General features: G+C 39.7%; 1 protein-coding gene across 21 annotated transcripts in view; it reads left to right on the top strand.

Moving 5' to 3' along the window:
• The window catches only part of LOC137125950 (unconventional myosin-IXAa-like), a 132,352-nt gene that overhangs the window by 45,579 nt on the left and 62,459 nt on the right, over nt 1-24,314 (top strand). For all 21 annotated transcript variants that reach the window (XR_010914242.1, XR_010914243.1, XM_067502231.1 and 18 more), the window contains exons 3-4: nt 20,831-20,925; nt 22,041-22,103. Coding sequence is in view for 19 of the 21 variants with exons in the window: in XM_067502231.1 (XP_067358332.1) it covers nt 20,831-20,925; nt 22,041-22,103 (158 nt within the window). In the remaining 2 variants the exon portion in view is untranslated. The remainder of the gene's footprint in view (nt 1-20,830; nt 20,926-22,040; nt 22,104-24,314) is intronic.

The raw sequence follows: 24,314 nt of genomic DNA, 5'->3' as shown, positions 1-24,314 counted from the left end.
GTCTAGCATCACAGGGACATTATATTTTCATTTAACCTGCTTAGTAAAATCTAAACTGCTCAGGAGAGACAGAGAAAAATGTGGTGCACGGTAGTGGTGTCCTGCATCTGCTGTATCACTGCAAGCATTCGCTGTGTTTTCTCCCTGATGGAACAGCCCTGTAGAGAGAAGATGAAAGCGCTCTGCTACAGCACCCAACCTCCCTGCCTTCATCTCCTCTCTATGCAGCCCACCCCAATACAGCACCCGGGGCATATGGAGGATGGAGGGAGATAAAAACGAAGGAGGATAACAGAGAAAAAAGACAGTGTAGGAAAAGAGGAGGAGGGGGAGGAAGATGAGAGGAGCAGGTTGAAATCTTAAATAATGGAGAGTTATTTCCAAGCGAGTGGTCTCCCAAGTGCCCCAGTTTTGAGGGTTTAGTGAAATCGAGATGAGGCTGGTGATGCTGACAGATTTTACTCTTCCCAAAGGCCTCTCTGCAGCCCTCAGAAGTAAAGCTGGAACGCTTTCACCAGGGGCAAAGCAGCTCCTGTCATATCCAGTCGCCCCTCACCCCCTCAGCAGCTTGTTCACCTTGTAAACAACTGGCATGAAGGAGTGTGTCTGAGTGACCTTGGAGCTCTGACTTCTGTAAAGACCCTTTTTAAGGTGTTTATTAGGCCAGGTTTTCTGCAGTCTGCAGAATTTATCACTTCCTCCCTGTAAACACACGTTTACTGTTTCGTGCTAAGGATCATAGCCCTGAAAGTGGGCAGAGCAGTGTCACTTCAGAGCCCACTGATGTACACGCTGTAGATTTTCAGTAATATGAAAGATTTGGGATTGTGATGCAATGCACAGTCTCTGAATATTGTGCATTTAAAGTATTCAACATTGTGTTGATGTGCCTCTACAAATAAGTATGTTCAAAGGTTAAAGTTACACTTTGCAAAGACTCAAAATCAATCCACTTCCTGCCTGCTCTGCTACAATCTGCTATATACAATCTGTTTTGCCAGGCTTTTCAAATATACCATAAATCACATATTATTTCAACTACGTTTACATATTCTAAAATGCTTTTGTTTGGAAATTCACTTGCCTTTAATTTTTGTTGATGGGCAAAGAAAGCTTTTGACCTCTTTGACGTTTCGGGTGTATTATAGATTAGCTGATAAAAAAGAAATTAAACTGCAAAATCTTTTAACTATAAGTCAATCAATACCAAACATTTAACTGTAGCAGCTCCTAAAATGCAGCTTTTACTTGACTTAACATTACTGTAAATACAATTGCTTTGGTTTCAATACTCAGAAAATGGGTCATTTAATGGCATTGCCTTGTGTTCTAGTAAAAATGCTCTCTTCTGAGAGTTTATGAAAAACAGTTTATGAACAGTTTATGAAAAATACCTGCCATATTAATGACGTGTGAAAAACAGAGACAGAGACAGTCAGAGCGGATACAGTAGATACATTGTATGTGGACCCTGCTCTGCCAAATCCATCTTATCTTCTTCGTGCTTGTTTACTATGTTAGCATAATGTGCTACTGCTATCGCTGCAATGATGTGTGATGACTTACTCTGTTGGGCATCGTTCTGAACTCTGAATCTGAAGATAGAGAGAAGCGAATGACAATGGAGGTAATGAAGCATGAAAGTAGGGAGGGAGTTTGAAGGCAGCCCAGAGAGCACAACGATAAGAAAAAAGAGGGGTAGGGTGGTTTAATGTTAGACAAGAGGAAAAAGAAGAAAAAGAATCAATGTCTAAATAGACAAAGAAGAAATTGTGCAGCCTCCCAGGAACACCAGTCTCACTTTACCTGCCTTCACCTCCTTGTCTTTCCTTCCTCTGAAAGACACAGATTAGACACAAGGAAATGCCATGCTCCTTTATTGAATTCGTTACCAAATTCATTGTTCATGCACAGCAGCAATTCAACTTTCCTACTCTTTCTTCCTCTGGCTTTTTAATGACACAGCTCATTCACGAGTGCATAGACGGGACAGTAATTCCACACGTCTTGCCATTTTGGCTCTCAATCTGGCGTGTTATGAATAGTTAAAGCTGGAGTTATTTATTTGTATTTTTGGACAGTGTGGACATGGGAATGGCCAAACTAGAAACTGGACGTGTTTGCCAAAATGGTTCTAAATCCACATCTTATAATTTTGAAAGCTTTTTTTTTTTTTTTTTTTCTGAGAGGGAGTAAATTTGCCTCCAGAAAGATTTGACCTAAATATGGTAAACTCTGCTGCTCAGCTGAAAGCCACCAACCGTAGTGTTTCATTTTCAAGATAATGTTTTCTCCACAGTAGCACGGTGATAAGGGATGCGCAGATCAACAGCTTTGTCTCTCATTCTTGTCTCTAAACTCGCTGCCTATCGCTGCTTCCTTTTGTTTAGCCAGCGTAATGCGTGGAATAAACAAATTTTTGTAATGCTAAACACTGAGTCAACATTTTGCTATGGCTAGTTAATTATCAATGAAGTGTTAAAGGACACTGATGAAGAGACTGTGTGGGATTAATTTGTCATTGGACTGTGTCGATGGTTTCAGGTAGTGGTTGGGCATGAAAAATAATCAGTGAAGTCTTGTTTTGATGACAAATTAGGGAATTTAAAGAGTTCTGAGATGCTTTTCCATGATTGCGAGGCAAAAAGTAGTAAGAAAGCATGCACCTTCAAAAGTATTTGAAGAGCGCAAAGGAAGAGACCACCCTGCAATGCAGTGTCTTGCAGAACAATGATGTTGCAGTAAATGTTGAGCCAGGTTCAACTTTTTGAAACCCTGTGTTGTTTTCCTGATGCACTCCTGCGTCGGCACTCCCACTGTCTCAACACACAGGCTCCGGTTAAAGGAATGAGAAGGCTGTGTTTTTACAACAGAGCACAAATTGGTACTAAATCAGTCTTGAAAGAAAAGAAAAATGTAAAAAGGATAACTTTTTACTTTCTAAATGTATTGTATTTTTGACTATTCCCACTCGGATACTGAAACCAACACCGAGGTGCCTCTTCTCATGGCTAATGTCTGTCAGTCTGCAACCTGCATTGTCTGGTCTTACTTGTCTCTGCTGTAGACATCAGTTGCTGTCCAAAAACGATTAAAGACACATCCCCCAGACAAACCACTCCAGTGGATGCCCCCAATGCTCCAAATCACTACAACTTTTCCAGCTGTCTGACATGAGCGTGAGTCAGATCTTGGGTGGAATTATAGCTGTTCCAACCATTTGGTGATTTTATTTTATTTTCTTCAGCTAACTGAGCATGTTGGACTGACTAAACATGTCCCCCAGTGGAGCTCTGTGTCTGGTTGATGTATTTGTAAGTGCTTTTGGAGGTCTGGGATACAGACGAATAACATAATCCAGACAGTGAGTAAAAGCAATTCAAAGACGTTTTTTGTTTTTGTCTGTATGGAGATTGTTGGAAACTATTTTAGAAAATGACCAAAGTTATGCTTTAACAAATGTTTTAAACAGGACCTTGCACTGACATTTCTGACCCTGTGCGGCATGTCGCACACTGTCCTCCTCATCTAACCTCTTGGCAACCAGGAACCTAATGCAACCAACACGTGTTCCTCCCTTTCCTCATGTCTGACCAGTATCTGCATTTTAAATGTGACAAAGCCAAAGTTTCACTTAACAGAAAAGGTCACACACCTGCTCAGACATTATGTGTATTTTCATAAGTGGAAAATAAATTTAGCATAGCCCGCTTACAGATTCCCATCCAGCTCCTTTATTTTTAGATTGAACTTTTTTATATCAGCTTTGTGTTTTTGCTGGCTGGAGACGGTGTTGGCTTGGCTGGTTCAAACATGCTTGTTCATCTGAGCTGCCAGCAGACTGAAGGGTGAGGAATCATAACCCCAAAACAAGTAAAGTAAAACTGGATGACTTGTTTGTTTTCAGTTGAATGACACCCTACAGACTGGAAAGTGTGTATCATCATCCAGCTGTCGGTAAACAGAGATGGGGATGGGATTTTAAGACGGACACGAGTTAAAATGAGCAGATAGGGCAAAGTGATGCAAGTAGAAGCGAAGCTTCATTCCACAACTGGATATAGACAATGACTCTGCTGTCAGTCTGTGACACGGTCCTGACATAATCGATAAGAGTCTCTGCTCTACTCTGTTTAATAAGATCACAGCACATTTAAATGTTGTTTCTTGTATTAATACATAATGCACCTGCAAAACTACTAACATTCCCTGCATGATTTCTCCTCAGCATCTATCCACATCACACCACTGTCACTTCTCTCCAAATGTGCTGCATTAAGTAAGAATTCATTTTTTCCACAAAACAACCTTTCTGATTTGACTTATCTGAGCTCTTGGGGACATGGAGAACATGTACAAATGATATAATGTGATGCTAATGGTCTTGCTTAAGGTATGAGAAGTAGTCCAGACCTATTTAGTAAAAACTGTAGAGCAAATTGAAGCATTTATATATAAAGGGGCAGATGGCATATTTGTGATATAAGCTCAGTGTTCTCCATATTTTGGCATTTCTTTTTATTGAGAAAACAGAGCTCAACAAACACGACACACCAGCCCACCTTCACTCATTCCTCAGTCGCAAAATACAACTCACTGGGTTGTGAGATTCTGTATGTTCTTTGCCAGGGTTGAACCCTCATGTTGCCTTTGGCTGAACATTATTTATTCTTGGAATGGAATGTCCAGAAAATACCAAAGCCAGTTAGCAACTGTAAAAGTCATGTGGCGATTCCCACTGCAGCACAAAGCTGGCCACTCTACTCATAACCTTTCTCCAGATCTCAAAACACTTCAGTGTGGAGAAAGAAACCCAAAGTTCGATTTGAAAAAGAAATTGGATTGTATAAGATGTGAATGTTGTAATCCATGATTCAGTGGAGCATTATTGAGTTCTTATCAGCCCTTCCTTTCTTATGGTTCAGTAGGTAGCTTTCTACCTTCCAGACATGAGATACACAAGCAACATCTAGTGTCTGTAGGATTTTCCAAAGTAGGAGTGTACGTTGGGGACGTATTTTTAATCATCCTGTCTTTGGAGGGGCGGGTTTTAAAACAGGAGATGGCAGTTCACGTCCTGCTTAAAACTGACAGTAGATGTTTGTACTTTAATATTACAGAATTGTTCTCTAAAAACTTGATCTTTTTTTTTTTTGTGCTTAAAATAACCTCAGATTTACTACTTAGGCCTAAGAAAATTGCACAGTAGCTCAGCAACACTAATGGTCGGGAGCAGCATGTCACATGGCCAAAACCACCTAAAGCTTTGCAGTTAATTTAACTGTTGTATAACGTGATAACAACCTTCTGAACCTACAAGAAGGTAGAATGGAGTAAATTCAGTCCCAGTTCATAAACATCCACCTGTCTAGGTGGCCAGGATGTGACCAGGATGTTGCCTAAGAGCCTAAATTCAGTTGTTTTTTTCCAACAAACTTTGCAGACTCTGCTACTGAGGAAGGAAGTAGAGAGACATCAGAATGAGACCTGGACATCAATTATCATTTTTGCACTTCATCAGAAAGTTTATGGGGTAACTGCTTTAAATGTGGTCCAGAGAAGTTCACATTTTATGACATAGAATTCATTTGTAAATATCCCACTTGTGACTGCAGAGGTTGTTAGAACATTGAACATCATCACGATGGACACAGAGACTAATCTGCTCACTAAGCTGCCTTACCTGCCTTGCTGATTTAATATCTTTCGAATTTTACTACTTTCACTATAAAAATAAAAGCGTCTGTAGAGGAGGAAGTAATTGGACGTGGTTTTGACTTTTAAGTCATGTGACCTTCATTTATAGTATAACATTATCTCTTCACGTCTGGCAATTGCGTTTCAACTTCAAAAGTCATAAAAGCGGTGATGGTCTGTGATGATTATCTTGCTGAACAAAACATGTTAGTTTCATAAATGTCTGCTTATAATGGAGACTAATCCAGATGCAAAATGAAAAATCCCATTGAATTTCTACTGAGGGAACTTCCCGATTGGCTTACAAAAAAAACAAAAAACGTCACCCATGCAACACTTTACAACGAGCAACAAAGTACTAATGTTGTGCGTTTAAGAGTGTAGTAGAGGAGGAAGATGAGAGTTAGAGAGAGGAAATGCCTGAGGTGTAGCCAGTGTTCCTTTCCCCTGCAAAACCTCCAATAAACAAAGCACAAGCATGTACACACAAACACTAAATCTACACATACCTCGGGATTTCTCTTTTCCGAAAACAACATAAAATCACATTCTTTTGGTTCCAGAGTGTCAGATTTGCAGACACAAATAGTTTAACCCTGAGGGAAAGAGCTTTTTAAGCTCATGGTAATATTGTAAAAAGCTCGTTATCACTGTGCCTCGAATTTTCTCCGTTGGATCACATTTATCTGTGAATTAGTGTCATATGCTTGTTGTTTTTTTTTATTGATGTTGGACGCAAGTAGCACATCATCACCTTCATCATCATAGATCCAGCTTTCTAATTCCAATTATTTATTTTATCACTTATTCACTTACAGGCTCTTTTCATGGTTAGTCAAAACCAAAAAAACTAGTTTCCCAAAACCTAAGTTGACATATTTGGACCCAGTCCAAAACAGTGAATTGTTTTTTACAGGTGTTTTACAAAACAGAGCCTAAATTAATCTGCAGATTAATCACCAACTACCAACTTGACGATGCACATTAATCACGACTGATCGTTTAAGCTCTAGTTACAGTGTCTCCACGCGAAAAAGAGTCTTTGTCTAATTCACAAACATTCTGATGCACTTAAACCATGCATGGATGCTTAAGAGGTTAGGGGGCTCATGAGCCAGACCCTCAGTACAAACTGAGTCTTAAGTCACTTAATATGATACATGTAAGTATTTCTTGTTTGAAAGAGCTCAGTCTGGGCTCAACAGGACAAACAGGCAACAATTTGGAATGAAGATGCACAACAAGCACATACGATGCAAAAACAATGAATCCAAAATTGATGAACAAAGACCTAAAACTACCTATAAGATAAGAAAATTCCCCAAAACAGATCATCTATACTGTACAAAACACACATTACTGGATGCACCCACTCTACACACACACTTCTCCCACTCAAATCCCCAAATTAATCATCTCTCACTGCAGCACACACACTCCAGCATGTAGGAGTCCAGCTCTCGAGGGATTAACACTTCAACACGCTCGGTCGTGGGATTTTCCCACACCGCTTCGTATGCTGAGTTACATTTTCTGTCAGTCACACCGCGCTCTGTTACAGGCTCGCAGCCAGCTCCGCGCACACTCCCAGAAACTCTCAGGATTTGCCAAATGCGAAGAAGCTGTGTTGTGTTACAGCACTGGATCGAAGTGAAGGTGGTTTGGGGTCAATTGTAGCATCTTAATGTTGGTTGAAAGGTGTATATTTTTCTTTAAGGCTCCTTTTTTTTTTTTTTAAGTCATAGCAGAGGTTGAAGCTCACTCACACAACTTGCTAACAGGTATTCTGGCAGAGGCTGACAACATGAAGCTAGGGCATATATGAGGTGTTGTTGGAGTGATATAGACAAACACACACACATGCAATCTCTGAAGCAACATGTTCAGACCTGGTAAAGTAATAAACATTTCATCAGGTGGAGTTAAATACAAATCTACTGTATCACCTCTGTCACTGCAGGTATCAATCCAGCAAAAACTGTATAGTAGAAGTAGAATGTGAGTATTAATACCAGAAAGAAAACATTTTAATACATTTACTGTTGGCTAGAGTGAACTGTAAAGTTAAATAGAGCAGGTGCAATAAAGATGGGTAGAAACTATGAAGACCTTAAATAAAAAGAGTCTGGTTAAGCACCTAATGTGTTTTGGTTTAAATCTAAGGAATGATCCACCTCTGTTTCCCCACTTTCCAAGCCTTGTGCTAAGGTATGTCCACTCACTGGCCACTGTTTTGGCCACCTCATTCATTTTTAATCGGGTAATATGTGAGCTCCATGTTTATTCTCTGTGAGGTCGTTTTTCAAACTCTTCCTTTGAAAAACACACAGTTTTATTTGCCATGGAAGTCAGAGCTGGGAATGACATCATGTCGGGGTGACTGTGTTCCAGTGCAGTCGGAGAACCAAGAACTGGGGAAAAAAATGGGGTTTGCTCTAACCAGGTTTGTTTATAACAAGGCCTTACACTGTATTTTGTGCATACAAATGCTGTTGCGGTCTGTGTGGACTGTATGATGTTTTAATGAGACACGAGTAAGACAGAAATGATGATGAATACATGTGTTGACTCGAAGCAGCCATCTTGGATTTTTAAGTCAGGGTCAACGAGGTTCTTCTAATTTCCCGAGTTGGAAATTCAACTTCAGGGGCATTCAATTTTAAATGGAACGAACCATACTTTTCCTCACTTAATTAACAAATCTCATCATATCCTCTTGAATAAATCCTCCAAAAAAAGGTGACGGAAACACATTTTGCCAGGATTTCATATCTTTGAGCACATTAAGTACAAAAAAATGATTGACATGCTAAAGAAGCAGCTATATTACTCTGCCACTTCTCTTCCTCCCTCCATCTCTGTGAGCTTCTCTAATGGTTTTCAGACCTCCTCCTCTTCTGCCCCTCATCATTTTCTCTGCCTCTCCTCACTGACAGTGGTGGAGAAGTCATTGACAGCCCTGTTCAGTTGAGGGAGGGGGGGTTTTGTTGGGCCTGTGTGTTCCCTTCCTGGGCCCAATGGGATCCAGATGTGGCCCAACACTGTAGTGACAGCAACCATTTATGGAGAGAGAGAGAGAGAGAGAGAGTGTGTGTTACAGTGTGTGTGAGAGAGTGTGAGAACGATTTGTCTTGTTCTTCATGTGCGACCCTTCGTAGCGTTTCCCAACACATGTACAGATGTTTTGAGCTGCGCAGGACTTCAAGCACATTTTTTGAATCATGAATGCATGTGCGATTCAAACACATTGATCACACGCTCAGCAGGTTGACCTTGTATGTTGCTCGTACTTCGTGTGTGTCTTTTTGAAAGACTGATTGGATTTTGAGACCTCGAGGCTGAGGACATTCTTGGAAAATTAGGAAATTGTTGGCATTCCTTATACATTGAAAGGGCTGTTTGAGGGGTTAAGCCATTAAGTCATTAGTCTGCTCCAGAGTTAAGGTTAGACTTAGGTTCAGAGAGGTGTCCTAAAGTCCTGGTGTCTAAGATTTGTGTCCCACAACTGTATATTCATAAATAAAAGCATTAAAAAGCAGGACATGCCTCACTATATAACCCATTAACTTTGATGCAAGCCATTTTTTTCCTTACTTTTCCAGCAAGTAAACACGGTGATCTTGTCTCTTAACAACATTAAACAAAAAAAGCCACTGGCAGGTACTGTACACTCTGTGCCGTTCTGCTTTATAGAGAGGAAAGTGTTCCGGATAAAACTAGCTGTTTCCTTTTCCTGGGTCCACTTGTGATAGCAAAGGACTAGACTGTCAAACCTCACAGCAACAATTACTGTAACCTGAGTAAGGCTGTAGCTAACAACGATTTTCTTTACCACTTCATTTGCAATTCCAAACTTTAAAACATGTTAAACTGCTTTGTCTAACCCACAGCCTGACAAAGCAAATTATTTCAAAAAAATAAAATCCAAAGTAATAAGAATCAGAATCGAAACTTAAGGAGAGGAAGAGAAGCTTTATTGACACAGTGCCCTCCATGTTTGGGACAGACATGTATCTGCCTTTATGTTCACACAGTTTGACGTTTTACATAACCCTCCTGTTGTGTTCATTGTGGCTCATAGTGTTCACGGTCACTTTTGACCAGGACCATTTTATTGCATTATAAATCCACAATAGTCCAAATATTATCACCTAATGTTGTATTAGATCTTTTTATCATCTCCAGCTCTTGTGAACAAGATTTGAACTCGTGTTTGCTACAGAACACAACTTCAGCTGTTTCACCCTGAACCTCGGACCCATCCTCCTATAAAGCCTCCTCACTTTCAACCTGGCTTCTCTCCTCCTGATCATTGTCACGGTCAAATATGAAGTCCAGAGCTTCAAGTGCAGTATATCTCTGGGCCATAGTGCTGCCTCAAAAAAGCTTTGCATACAGTACCAGAGCTGTGAGAAAGTTTTATGATTGAAACTGTTCCAGTTTTGTTTTTCAAGAGGTGTGGTTCCCGTGGGGTAAAAATTATATTGTCGATAGGTTCCCGTGGGGGTTGCCGTGGAAGCCAAAAAAACGGCATAAGCTGTGTGTGCTTGTGCATGCGTGTGTGTGTATGTGTGTGCACGCTGCTTATAGACACCTGCGTGTTGAGGTGTGGGAAAGAAGTGTATAAATATGCTTGAACTTTGTTTTATGCACTATTTGTAGTCTTACCCATTCATTTCTAATGGGCGGTCATTTTTGCTTGGGAACACCATGGGTGGTTTACAAATATTCATAAAAATATTTCACATTTATTTTATGTGTTCAAATGCTATGTGTGTATGGTACCTCATGACAAACGGAGGAGATTTATTGCATTTTTTAGAGGAAACACAACAGGAGGGTTAAAAAAATACGTAGTAAAAGATTGTATTTAAGTGTGTTCTTATACATTTTGGTTTTACACTTTAGAAATTATAGCAGGTTAATACATACATGGACTTCAAGTTTGAGAATATCTCCAGTTAGTAATCCTTTCTGGAGATACTCTGCAGGCATTTATTGCAGCAATATTTAGTCTTTACCCTTAAATCATGGAGTGCACTGCACAAAATGCGTTAATAAGCTAATCATGAAATCACAGGACTCTAAAATATTTAAAACCATATGCTAAATGATTGAATGGAAATGTAAAAAGGGTGTGGCCTGACACCGGAGTGCTCAAATCACTAACAGCAAAACTCGATGTCTGACTTTTATTAGTGTCATAGTCGGAGTCAAATTGCTGTGCAGACATCAGCTGCTGCAAATGTTCTCGTACCACAAGGGAATAATAATTTCCACATAGCTATCATGGTGGAAAAATGTAACTTAAAGCTGCAAAAGGCAACTTAAGCTAGAGCGGGATCCACTCCTCTCCACGCAGCTCTGTCCGACCGTCTGGTATCAGTCAGAACCAAATGAAATTAACGAAGAAGCTGTGAAACATACCAATCCAAATTATACAAAGACAAGGTTGGAGTAGAATATAATGTCATTACTGGAAGTGCAGTTCTCTGTGTCTGTGTGCTGGATGTGTCTGTCTTCCCACACCATTAAAGAAACATGCATGACTCTCTGTCCTTTTTCATGTTCTGTATATGTGCGATGCAGAGGTGTGTCCTTTGTGCAGAATGCATGCGTGTATGTGTGTGAATAGAGTAATGGGCTCCTGTTGAAAGGATGACCCTGACAAGAGCTGGAGATGACTAATGCTGTACATTCAGGCACACAGGTCCGGCGGATGAACAGAAACACTGTTCTTCAGGCACAAAAAGCCTCTTTCTGGATGTTTATGTATGGAAATGCAGAGAGACTATGTTTCCTTCGTGCCAAATCTGTGGAATGTGTCAGTATTTCCTCTGTGGCCTGCACATACAACTACTTATTTATTTCTATTTATTTTCATCATGCACAGCCATGTGAGCCTGGAGTGGAATCGGTGCATATTTTGTCAAATGTACTCCTTATGTACTGTATGCCTGTCACTTGAAGGTCCCACTTTTTTTTTGTTGAACATGTCATTATATGTGGAAATTAGTAGAGCCACAAATTTTCAGAATAGGCCCTTTATATTTTACATCCATGTCTGCTAAACCTTTCATTGGCCAGTATCAGCTCATTGTTTTATTTTAATCCTTCTTGTGGTCTCAGCAATAAATACTGGGCAATTACTCAAATGGATGATTGTGACCAAGCAAAGTTTTCACGTCAAGTACCAGTCATTAAGCAGTGACGTTAACTGATTAAATTCGCCAGCAGAGCTCTTATAGCCAGTAACCCCACCCACATGGGTGATGATTTCAAGTCTTCATGCTAAGCTAAGCTAATCACTTTCCGTCTTTGGTCGGTCATGATGTTATTCCCTAAAATATCAAACTAAATCTGGAGTTTATCACTAAGAAAGATATGCTCAGACGATGTCTTCAGGTTCTTTTCTCTGGTTAAGTTTAGACAGTAATTGGAAAGTGTGTGTATGTTTCAGGGACGTCTCTGAATGTTCCGCCAGTAAATAATGTAGAAGTTACCATTTAAACAGGAAATAAGGTAATGCTATTTTTAAAAAAGCCTGGAGAATGAAGGAAGTGCCTGACAGATGTATTAGACAGTGTTTGCTTTTGGATGTGTGCATATTCTCAAATGCTGTATTAAAATTTTTTGCTTCTCCGTCATCCAAACGAACCCACCTGCTTTCCACACATGGTTGCATTTACCAGGAGGGTCCTTTCCCAGTGTGACCGGTCAGAGTTGTGTAACTGTACTCCTTTTCCCACCCGTTCTTCCGTTTTTCCTAGAAGGGAGTGCTCATCCCATGTGTCTGAAGTTAAGGGAACTGAAGGAACAGAGAAAAGTCTGGGGAGTGATATACTATAGACATGGAGAGAAAATGTTAAAAGCAAGTCATAAAGATGCAGAGAGAGAAAGATCTGAAGGATCTGGCTTCATTAGCTTGTCCACATTTCTTAAAACCCCAGATGTTTGATACACATGTTGCTTTATACATGTAGTTGTTGGAGGTTTCTGTGTGTGTGTGTGTGTTTTATCAAGGCTTGATAGAAATTCAGCTACGGTAGATAGATTGTTAGTGCATGTTTAATAGTGCAGTTTAATAATGACATTTACATTGTGTTACATAATTGGTATCAGAAGCCTTGTCTTTTGTGTATGACACATAAAATACATAAATGTGCACTTTGCCTGATGTTGTGACTAAAAGTCATAATGCAGTGTAAGAGCTACACAGCTTTGATACTGTACATCATTGCAAATCAACCAGTTGATTTGCAGAAAGAAGATTTTGTCTTAAATATCTCTTGGGTTTTTGACTATTGGTTAAAGTATTGAGATTTTTTTTGCTTTAGTTAAACTTGGGCGACTTTAACTTGGAGAATAAAGTGACGTTTTTATTCTTGGTACTTAAAGCTACAGTATGTACTTTTAAAAAATATATCTTCAAGCTCAAATCCTTTCGTATTATACAGTAGCTGTTGTTGACTCAGACTCGTTGAACAGAAAGATATTTCCATTCAATCATTTGAATAGTTTAATTGGTTTTGCAGCATAATTATTTATTGCAATGATGCCAAATACCTGAAGGGCTGTGCAGAGCACGGCTGAGCATAAACAGGGAGCAGATTTATTTCCACTCCCATTCTAACACCAGCTCCAGTTGCATATTATAACTGTATTATACTAAGCAGCGTATTGCTAAAAGACAGCAACCAGCAGATGAGAAACATCAGTCAGTTTCTACCTTGGTTTAGTGCATTGCTGGCGACCTTTTTGGCAGCAATAAAAGAGTAATACTCTACCGCCCCTTTCTCCATGATCTACAACAGCAACCTGCAGTTACTGTGTGAGTCAGACTCTCAGCTGCTTGTGACAAACACCAGTTCATCCAGGTAGTAAGGATTCGAGGCAGTGAGGTTGTAGCAAACCAGAGCTCACCGCAAACACAAGCACATGTTTGTATGACCATCAAAGTGACGACATTGACATTGCATGACATGCATTGACATAAATCATTCTTAAGCCCCTAACCCTAACCGTTCCAACTAAATGCCTATTTACCCTAACCTACTGTACATTTAACCCTAAAACTACGTCTTAACCCTCAGACAGCCCTTTGATGGGGTGTGAGAATGTGACAACTGTCCTCACTTTAGTGGTAGGAAATTCAAACCAGTCCGCTCTCGGCTATTCATGGACACACACACACATCCAACCTGTATTGTCAGCTTGCCATGTAAAGTTGCACTAGCTAACCGAGAAATGCACCGTGATGTCATCTCGCTGAATGTGGAAGTAGTTAAACCTAAAGGGGCGAAAAAATCCTTTTGGACCGAACATCAGACAAAACCTCTGGGGGGGAATCCACACAGCATGAAATTATTTCTGTTCAACAACAAGAAACAGGGCAGGGGGGTTGCTGTAGCTAGGTGGAACAGATGAAGATGATGATATGTACATAAAGATAAGCTATGAACGGCACTGACATCTATTTACACCAGTGTGTTTCAGTTAATTCATCCAATTCATAATTTATTCATGTTGCTAGTTGTTATTTAACATTTCAGGACAAATAATAGAGTGGTGTTGTTGTTGTTCTACATTAAAAATTCCCCTTAGACCCCTTGTTACTAGAGTGGAATCAGATGTAAAGATTTTAGAGTTATGTGTTAGAAAAGATCCTTTACTTTTGCTCTACTACATATCAAATGCATTATAAAGCAACACTGGTTTGCAGCTCACAGCACAACTATAAATAGCAATTTTCTAAACAGAACACATGAAAATAATGTTGGAGAATTTTTCCAATGAAGTCATTCTCTCCTTGAACTTAAATAAACTTTTAAATCGGCCTGAGTATTTGAGATTTTAAAACAAATCACATGTGGAACAAATCTGGACTAGACTTGTACATTTATTTTATCAACAGCCTCAACATCAAAAGTGTTTTATAAATCAATAAGTCAGATTGATGCCCAGAAAAAATTATGAAACTGAAATACATCCATATGCTTGTATTCTTGTTCATTTATTTTTTGACATCATAGTTCCAGTTTTACAATCAGTATTTGACATATTCTACAATGGCTTCTTGCAGTTGAACATTTTATATTTGTCTTCTTTGAAGAGTTTTGTAGAAAAATCTATTTCAGTCAGTACCAGACATAAAAAAATAAAAATAAAAATCTGAGTCTCAAACCTGGCAGCAGATTTCAGACAATCCCTCCCTTCACACTCTCATGTGACCGTATCTTATTGTATGTCATGACACTGTAATGTGCTTGTAGGGCAGAGAAACCCTATGGAGCAGACATCTACTTTAAAAATAGGCTCGTGGGCTGAAATGAGCAGCTCTGGAGAAAACCTGCCCCAAGCAGCCCAACTACAGAGCATGTCTTACAAAGAGGAAGCCTTTGAGTTGAGGACAGACTGTAGCACATCTGCAGTAAATCCCTCAAATGTTCATTTGGAAACCTTCTTCAACCATTTGCCCTAATTTAAGAAACAACAAGTTGTTTCCGCTTCATCTGTGGTTCGGATGTGTTGTAATGAAAATTGATTTTAGAGTTTTTACACGACTGTTAAGATCAAAGTTCTAGAGAACTTCGTTTCTGGGTATATAAGGATCTTCAAGTGGCCATTAAGCTGTCTTACCATTGGTGAAGGCATTAACAGCGCAGTTTGGTTTAAGTTACTGTGTCAGCAGTTTACGCTGGTCTTGTTATTGTTCTTTAATGACGCTGCGAATGGGTTTAGTGTTTCCAACCAAGTCTGTGATTGTAAGTGTACATGTCTATGTAAATCAAAGCATATTATTGTATCTGCTACGCAACAAAATCTATCTATCTATCTATCTATCTATCTATCTATCTATCTATCTATCTATCTATCTATCTATCTATCTATCTATCTATCTATCTATCTATCTATCTATCTATCTATCTATCTATCTATCTATCTATCTATCTATATCTGTAGTGGGAAATGAAGGCTGAAAAGTATACTATTAGATATTAAAGTAGTTTAAATTCAGCAATATCTTTGGGTCAAGTCCATTGAGCATACAGAGAGCCATGCAAACACAGTGATCCAAATACCAAAACTAAACCAATGGCTAAAAACCGAAGGGTTTATATTTTATGACGTGCCTGAACATGGTAAAGCAAGATGCCCCCACCTTGACTTTCAGTTTGTGGGCATGTGAGGTGCTCAAACACCTTCTCGAAGTTACAGTCATATTAAACAGAGAAGCGTTGCTGTATTTTGTTCGCACACTGACAAAGGCATCGCTGAAATGCCCCACAGCCCATGCTGACATATGAGCCTTTATTAAACAAAAGAAAATTCCTGCGGATCTGGGTGTGTTTGAAACTCTTGGGAAACACCTCTGTAAAAAAACATGAAAGTGAAGTTGAAAATAATATTAGTGGCCATTACATACTTAACATTTGCCTAGTGGATGGTTTTGAATGAGAGTTGAAATCAGACTCAGGTTCAGCCTCATTTGACCTGGATGACAGATGCGAACAGTCGCATCACCTGGACGTCAGGGCTCCGCAGCCCAAATTTTACCCGCTCAGCACTTATTGAAACACAGAAAACGAGCTAAACGAGCAAACGGAAGCAAGCCCAGCAGTGCTTTTTGGCACGTCTCCACTTGTTCTTCATAATCTAGGTCACCTAATGGTTTTTGAGAGTGTTTGGGGAAACACTGCAGCTGCACTGGGGAAATAGACAAACGAAGAAAAGTGAAAGAGAGGAAGAGAGCAGAGGTTATTAGCATTAGCTGAGCTGATTTCAGCCGCTGCTTTGAGGAGGCTCCTGACATGCTAATTAACAGGCCAGCACCTTGTTCCTCTCCCAACGACACTTAACACGCTAAGTCGTGTTCTAAAATAGCAGCACCACTGCTTGATTCCTCTGATGCTGAGGAGCTGAGGCTTTTCTGCAGCGGCACAGGAAGCAACGGGCTAATGTGATGTGACAGCGTGGAAGACCCCACGGGGGCCATGCATACTTAAGCATACTGTCAGTATAAAACTAACGTTGCCATTTGGATTTAAACATAGGGACACTCACACACACACACACACACAGATTAAGCCTTGGGGCCTGCATATTTGCTTCAGCATAAAATCTAACGTATGGGCGTCTAAGCACTGCATCTTTGATTTGTGCGAATGGACGCTGCACTGAGCTTTTTTATTCCTGGACTCAATATGGTACCACAGGCTATCTGCAGCGAGCGCTGGGGTTAATTTAGTCTTTTAAATCCATGGGAACTGCTAATGTGCTCACCGTATTCCTTGTTCTTGGATGTTTCATGGGGGCTGCGTGTTTTTTTTAAGAGGGCAAACATGAAATCTGTCATCAGTTTCTAGATTCAAGCTAATGAAAACAATGATTTGATTTTTGAATTTATTTTGACAATATAAAGAACAGACAAATCACACGTCTTTGAGGAACATATTTTTGAACTGTAAACTAAAGACATAGTATTGAATGATGCTTTAACACATTAACACAACCAAGCAAGAAATGATGATTTTGAACATCCATGTTTGATTTCTTTATATTTTGACTCAACATAAATATTGAAGACAAAGTCAGTCGCAATGGTTACCAACCTCTGGACAGTGGATCAGCACAATATCTGTATGAGTTTACAAGTCATTTTAACTTCATTCAGCTGCTCGCACGAGGTCCCCTATTTGTGAGTCTTCCAAAATGTGTCTCATCACATGAAAATGTTAATACCATTAACATGTTGGCAACTTTGAGTCTGAATTGTGTTGCAATTTTGTTTTCTCCATTGGCTGTGAGAGACTCTGTCACAAAAACAACTGTAGCGATTGGTCTCATAACTTTGCACGTCTGTCCGCCACCTGCCCCCTTTGAAACAAAAGGCTAGTCAGGACCAGTGAAACACAATGTCTATTTCCTGTGTCGGTATTTTGGAGGGTCAACAATGAGACCCCCCTCCCCTCATAGCGGTAATGTATTTTATAGACAGGACAGGGTAGGGTCAAAATGGTACAATAATTTCGCCTCAAACAGGCACTGCAAGAGGGGCTGTAGACTATTATAAGTCTTTGAACCTGGCACAGCTATCTGAACAAAATGTTGCCTTTTTAAAAAATCAAAAGTAGGTCATCAAAATGCTAAAAAAGTACATCTAAACAAATAAAAGAGAAAAAAGTTTAATGATGTGGGAAAACTTGAGGTTTTGTTGGGTTTAGGCACAAAAGCAACTTGCTTATGTTGAGGTGTAATATACAAAATATACCGAAAGAAAACTTAATTTCCCTGTGTGAATGAGAGAGGCCATTTTTGTTCTCTGTGCTGTCCCTGAATGCCTCACAGGCACAGCGAGTGAACAGTGATCAAATAAGATAGATGAGGGAATTCAGAGTGTAGGAAGGAATGAACGAACAAGGCCTCATGTTCATGTTCGCTCTTCTTTCATACACAACACTGATTACAAGGTTGTTAAATCATTCTGTTCGGATGGTTTGAGAAAGGAAAAGAAGAACGATCTCTGATGTTTTCTTGACCCATCCATCCATCCATCGAGTGGACTTAAACATAAACATGAGGGTTTGGAGTCACATTCTTGCAATAATTTGAAAGTATATGTTAGAGAGGTGACAGGAAATGAGGGGAAATAAATTACACGCAACAAAGGGTTTGAGGCTAAACATGTTGCAGAGAGCTCTGCATCTTTTATATTTAATAACTAGTCACAATAAAATACAGCCCAAATTAAATTAAGTTTCAATCTTGTGTTCACTTCCTTTTTTGTGTTGCCCTCTCCTTAGTCTCTCTCACTCACACACACACACACACACACACACGTACAGAAGCTGCACATGACACGCTGAGTGCATCCACACATGCAGTACCCATGCAAAAGGAAAAGCAGTGATCGTGAGCTCGAGCAGTAACATGCATCCACCCAATGCACAGTCACACAAATATAGTCAGTGTGTGTGTGTGTGTGTGTTCTCCGCCTGCGTTCTCTTCCCTCTGTGTCTCTTTTGCCAACAGTGGTTTGATGATCATTGACAGTTTCCATTACAGCTGGGCTCTCTTCACTCCTAGTTCAATCATTTCAGGAAGTGGATTTTCCTCTAAATATTTTGCCACAGAAGGGCTCTTATATCCAGAAATGATCAAGAATGAAAGGTCTGTCATTATCATGTGAATTGCAGTTTCGATTTACATTTTGGATTGAGGGAGATCTCCCTGCCAGTCCATTTCTCTCTCTCTCTCTCTCTCTCTCTCTCTCTCTCAACCCACGGACCTTTATTTTTTAAAGCGCCAGTGGAGACCCAGAAAAGAAAGATGGTTGGATTTAAAAAAAATGGAGAGTGGTTACTGGGCACGAAAAATGATAATAAAACACAAACAATGCAATAAACACGTCCAATAGTGTGCGAGTGTGTTGGTCTGTTTCGTGCTCATTGGCTTGGTAAATGTGTGTCAGGTTGGTTGTGTTCGGGGGATGTTTTGAATGAATCATCACAGACATCAAAGCTTTAATCAGGAGCCGGATTTTACTTTTATTAACCGTGTTAATCCGTAGCTGCAGTGTGCACGCAGCAGGCACATTCAATTATCTGACACCCACTTCTCTCCTTCCTCCTTCCTTCTTTCTCCGTCTCTCCTCTGGTCCTATTTAAGTCATAACTCCCAAATACTGATTGCATCAGCCTGAATTTGAACTGTGGTGCTGAAATATAAAAATATGCCTCTCCTGTTTTCTATCAATTTTCATTCCTTTCTCTGCTTTACTCTTCTTTAAATATTTCTTCATGACCTTCTTTCGTAACCTCACATGTCATATCTGGACATCTTTTCTTCTCTTCACATCTTTTGTCTTGTTTTCTCCTCTGTGCTTCAATTCTTTGTTCTTCCTTTCATCTCCTCTTCTCTCCCCTCTTCTCTCCTATGTCCCTCTTCTCTCCTATGTCACCTCATTTGCTTTTCCTCACACTTTGTCTTGTTTTTAGCATCTTGACTCTTGTCTCTTTTCCACTCCTTATTTTCTTGTTCCTTAATTCCTTTTCCCGTCTATTGTCTCCTCTGCTTTTCTCCTCTGCTCTTCCCTCATTCTTGCTTCTTCTCTTTCCTCCTTGGTCCTTTTAATTTTTTCTCCCTCTCTTTGCTTAGTTTTGTCTCTTCTCCTCTGCTTGTGTCCTGTCCTCTCTTACTGTACCTCCCCTTCCTTTTCCTCTCTTCCATTCCTCACCTTTCACCTTTGCTTTCTGTTCTTGTCTCCTCTGCCTTTCACTGTGTACCTTCTTTAGTTTCCTCCTCTCTCCTTGTCATCTGTCCTTTTCTCATTTCCTGTGCACGCTCCTTTTCTCTCATGTCCCACTTCTTTCTTCATTTGTATATCCTCGTCTTTTCTCATTGCCAGTTTTTACCTGTTCATCTTGTTTCCTTTCCTCCCTTTTCTGTGCTTCCTTGCCTCTCCTTGTTGTCTGCTCCCCCCATTGTTTCTCCCCTCTCTTTCCTCTCTTCTCCTCTCCTCTTCTCTCCTAACCAGTTCCACTAGGGCCCATCAGTCTCCTAATAAGAATGAGTTCCCCAGGGGCCGTCTAATGGTGGACTCCCTAAACTTGTGTGTCTATATGTTTTAGCAGAAAATACCCACAGACTTCCATGAGTAGTTACTGTGTCTGTTTTCAGCTCTGAAGTCTCTGTGTTTGCCTTCATTGGAATTTGGCACTTTACTACACGGTTGACTGTGTGTGTGTGTGTGTTTGTGTGTGTGTGTGAGAGAGAGAGAGGGCCTCTTGTGGGACCCTGCATGAGCCTTATGACCTCTGTTACAGCGCTGTGATTGTTAGCTTTTTTCTCCTCTTCTGACACATTTTTTTACTTCGGTGGAGAGTTGAGTTCCCATCATAAAGTTTGCCTGTAAACATGCAGCATTTTCAAGACACTGTGGACTGGGAAAATTCTTTGATAACTTTATCTGCCTTTAATAGATATATTATGTAATATGAGGACCACACACTTCTTTTCACGTATTACTGCTTCAGACATTTTTAGTGTTTTATTGTGTCTGGAATGGCATTATCCCAGTCATCACCTGTCTGAGACATCGACCGTTAGATGACATGTTCTAATTCCTCCTCAGGCCTTTGGGAACGCTAAGACGGCCCACAACAACAACTCCAGTCGCTTCGGGAAGTTCATCCAGGTCAACTACCAGGAGAGTGGCACCGTCAGGGGGTGAGACAAATACACACATATACATAAAAAGAAAACATATGCGGAAATAGTACAGGTACATTATTCACAGACTCAGACACAGGAATAACAAGTACTGTAATATATTAAGAAACGGTTGCATAATCAATTCAATAAGCATAAGATGTTTATGTAAAGATAATTTTAATAACTTGTATTGGCCAAATCCTGTAAGATTGTAGCAATAATGTATACAGCATGACTATGTATAATATAACTTATAACTTATGAATATTTCTGAACAAACTGAAATGGATAGCTAATAATAAAAAGTACTAGTATTATTAAGGTTAAATGCTTAGAATTGTTAGTTTAGAGTAGCACTTCACAGATTAATAATACAGAGGAGGCCAAAAGCACATGGTAATAAGAGCCACAGTAATTACCTGCTGACTGGTTAATTATGATATTAGCATGAAATTGGTCAAAACAGGTAGTTTTTTATTTTGCAGCTATGGTTCATGGTTATTACAGAGACAGATTTTGGTAAATGGTCACATAGCACCTTTCTGCCTTACTGGACAAAGTGCTTTACAGTGTTAGTTCTCATTCACACACACACACACACACACACACACACACACACACACACACACACACACACACACACACACACACACACACACACACACACACACACACACACACACACAATATGGTGTAACCATATTATATTACCTGGCTATTACTTTGGTAACTGCCATAATCTGAATTTACAATTTTTTTTAGGATCAAAATATAAACCCTAATACATTGTTATTACCATTGCATTACCTATTATTGCCTCGCTATTTTCAGAATATTACTCCACTGTTACTGTGTTATTACCAAGCTGTAGTTTTTGTATATAAGCAAACAAATAGTGAAGGGGGAAGAAACTGATTGCTAATGCAAACACATACTTTCACCAGTCAGAAAACACATTATTCTAAATCAAAATAAATCTTGTGGTTTATGTAACAAATAATTCAAATTACCTCAAATTTCTTTGCCACTCTGCTGTTTCTTCTCTGTGTTTTGTTAATTTGATATAAGTTGATTTGTAAAGCCTTTTCTTACCTGGGTCTTTTGACTGTATGTGTTTGTGGTATTTTCAGAGCTTATGTGGAGAAGTACCTGCTGGAGAAGTCTCGTCTGGTCTACCAGGAACACAATGAGAGGTGAGGCATCAGTGAGACATCAAGATACAGCAGGTTATAAGGATTCTGCTGGTATCAAGCCAGAGTATTTGACTGGACTCTTGAATCCATTGCTGGCACTTCTGGTACATTCTGACACATGGCATACTGTCACTAACCACTGGGTTCACTTTTCAGACATATTGTAAGATATGGCATGACATGACATGGGAATTTATCAGCAGTGATAATAAAAATTGAAGTAGTGAAAATCTAAGCACAAATGTATCAACACGTCAAACATTTGCATTTTGTAGCAATTTGTTGTGTTCATTTACAGGATCCTGCTTTAAAGTTTACAACATCCTGCTGCATCTGCACGTGGATGGAAATATTGGCTTCTTTTCTTCAGCAAAAATCGCTCAAATGTGACAAAATTTAGCCCTAAATAACCTTTAGTGATGTGGCGCAGCCGTAAATAACCAAAAATCAGGGACACTGCAGAGCTATATTGCTGCTTTTGAAGAGATAAGATGTCAAATCCATATCTCTCGTTCACATATTCATTGTCGGAGAAAGTCAATACTGTAACAGCTTTCATTTCCTCTGCAAACAGAGGATGTATCCGATGTCCTGAAGTAAGCCTTCTGCCCTTGGCTTAATTATCAGGTTGCCCTCTAAGCATTTTCATTCATTCAAATAGGACATGAGAAAATATACAGATTTTTAGTTGCTACACTTGCTACTCTCCTTTTTTATCACAGTAACACGGTATGTGCTCGCTTTTTACTAATATAAATGATTCTTGGAATCATTCATTTCAGTGAGTGTGTCCACACTCATGCAGGACTCAGTTCCCTTAAACCATTTTCTTTGTCCTGGACAACACACCCCTCCCAGGTGACAGTAAAAAACACAATGCAAAACTCTCCGCTGGTCACTGAATCCTGAAATCCTGATTGTCCCATTGGTTTGTATTTCATGTTGATGACAGGCGCTGGCAGTCATATCGATAGAGTAGAAACACAAGACCTCCCAGAGAGCTCAGACCTGAAGCAGAGAGGTGGTGGGGAATAAGCAGGCGGGCTGGAGTTAAACTGCAAATTCCTAAATCTTAAATCCTGTTTGTTGACAGGTTGCCTCTGCATGACCCCAGTGTAGGAAAAAAAACATTGGCGAGTGAACCAGCTGAGATTTCCAGGTTTACTGTTGGAATTTATGGCTTTGCATTTCAATGGTAGAGTGGTGAAATTGGGAAATAGACCAAGTGAGACAAGCATGGTCAGATTTGAATTTATGAGTTAATTTATTGTTTCCTTAACTGAAGAACATTAGCAGTGGTAGCAGTAATTAGAGGGCTGATCATCAGCCTGAAATTATACCAAAATCATTTAAACCAAGCTAATTTTATAAAGTGAGAATTGTTAGAGCTACAATAAGAATTACAGATGAAAATCATAAAATATAAATGAGCTTAGCACAAAGACCGGATGCAGAAGAAAACTTAGGCCAAACTTGTAAGTCCAAGTATGACATACGGTACATTCTCCTCTTACCCTGAAAGCACTTCATGGCAAGTGTTTCAAAAACACGTAACCGAAAGGAGAAGCAAAAATAATAAATGCTAAGACTTTTGGCAGCAGAAAATTATAGACAACAACATAAAGATAAAAATAAATGTTTATTGTTTAGTATAGAAGCAATTATTATACCTGAGAAACGGACTAAAATGATGTATAATAAATATAAGATTAGTGCCTGGGGATTAGGAAAATACTTTCATAATTTGAGTGTTGTCAAATTAGTCTAATGATTTAGAAACGGCCACTAAACCTGCTTTTCTTTCAAAAGACTTAGTGAAGATACGCTGGCTAACCTGAGCGTGATAGTGCTTTTGTCTCATCAGCAAAAAGTCAGTAAGCATGAACGTTTTGGGCGAACAGGCTCATTCATGCTGAATGAATTAGAAATTCTATGCAGATATTCACTGGTAGCTCAGCCGCTGTTTGTTGTGTCCAACGCTTCCACGCACGCGCCTAAAACAGTGATCCAGTTTTTGCAGCTGGTTTGCCAATGTGGACGATCAGCTCATGAAAATAAAGCTGTGGCCTGGTGACTGTCTAACTTTCATGGAACACAGTATTGTTCCTGTCAGAACATGAGCTCTGCTTCAAGCCGCAAGTTTCATGTTCAGCACAGGCACAGTCATCACGTTCATAGCAAAGTGACACTGAATTGTTTTGAAGGGAACAT

This window comes from Channa argus, chromosome 4 (genome assembly GCF_033026475.1).
Source record: "Channa argus isolate prfri chromosome 4, Channa argus male v1.0, whole genome shotgun sequence".
In the NCBI taxonomy this organism is placed as follows: domain Eukaryota; kingdom Metazoa; phylum Chordata; class Actinopteri; order Anabantiformes; family Channidae; genus Channa; species Channa argus.
The sequence above is the reverse complement of the archived record's forward strand: the minus strand, read 5'-3'. Positions and strand labels throughout refer to the sequence as shown.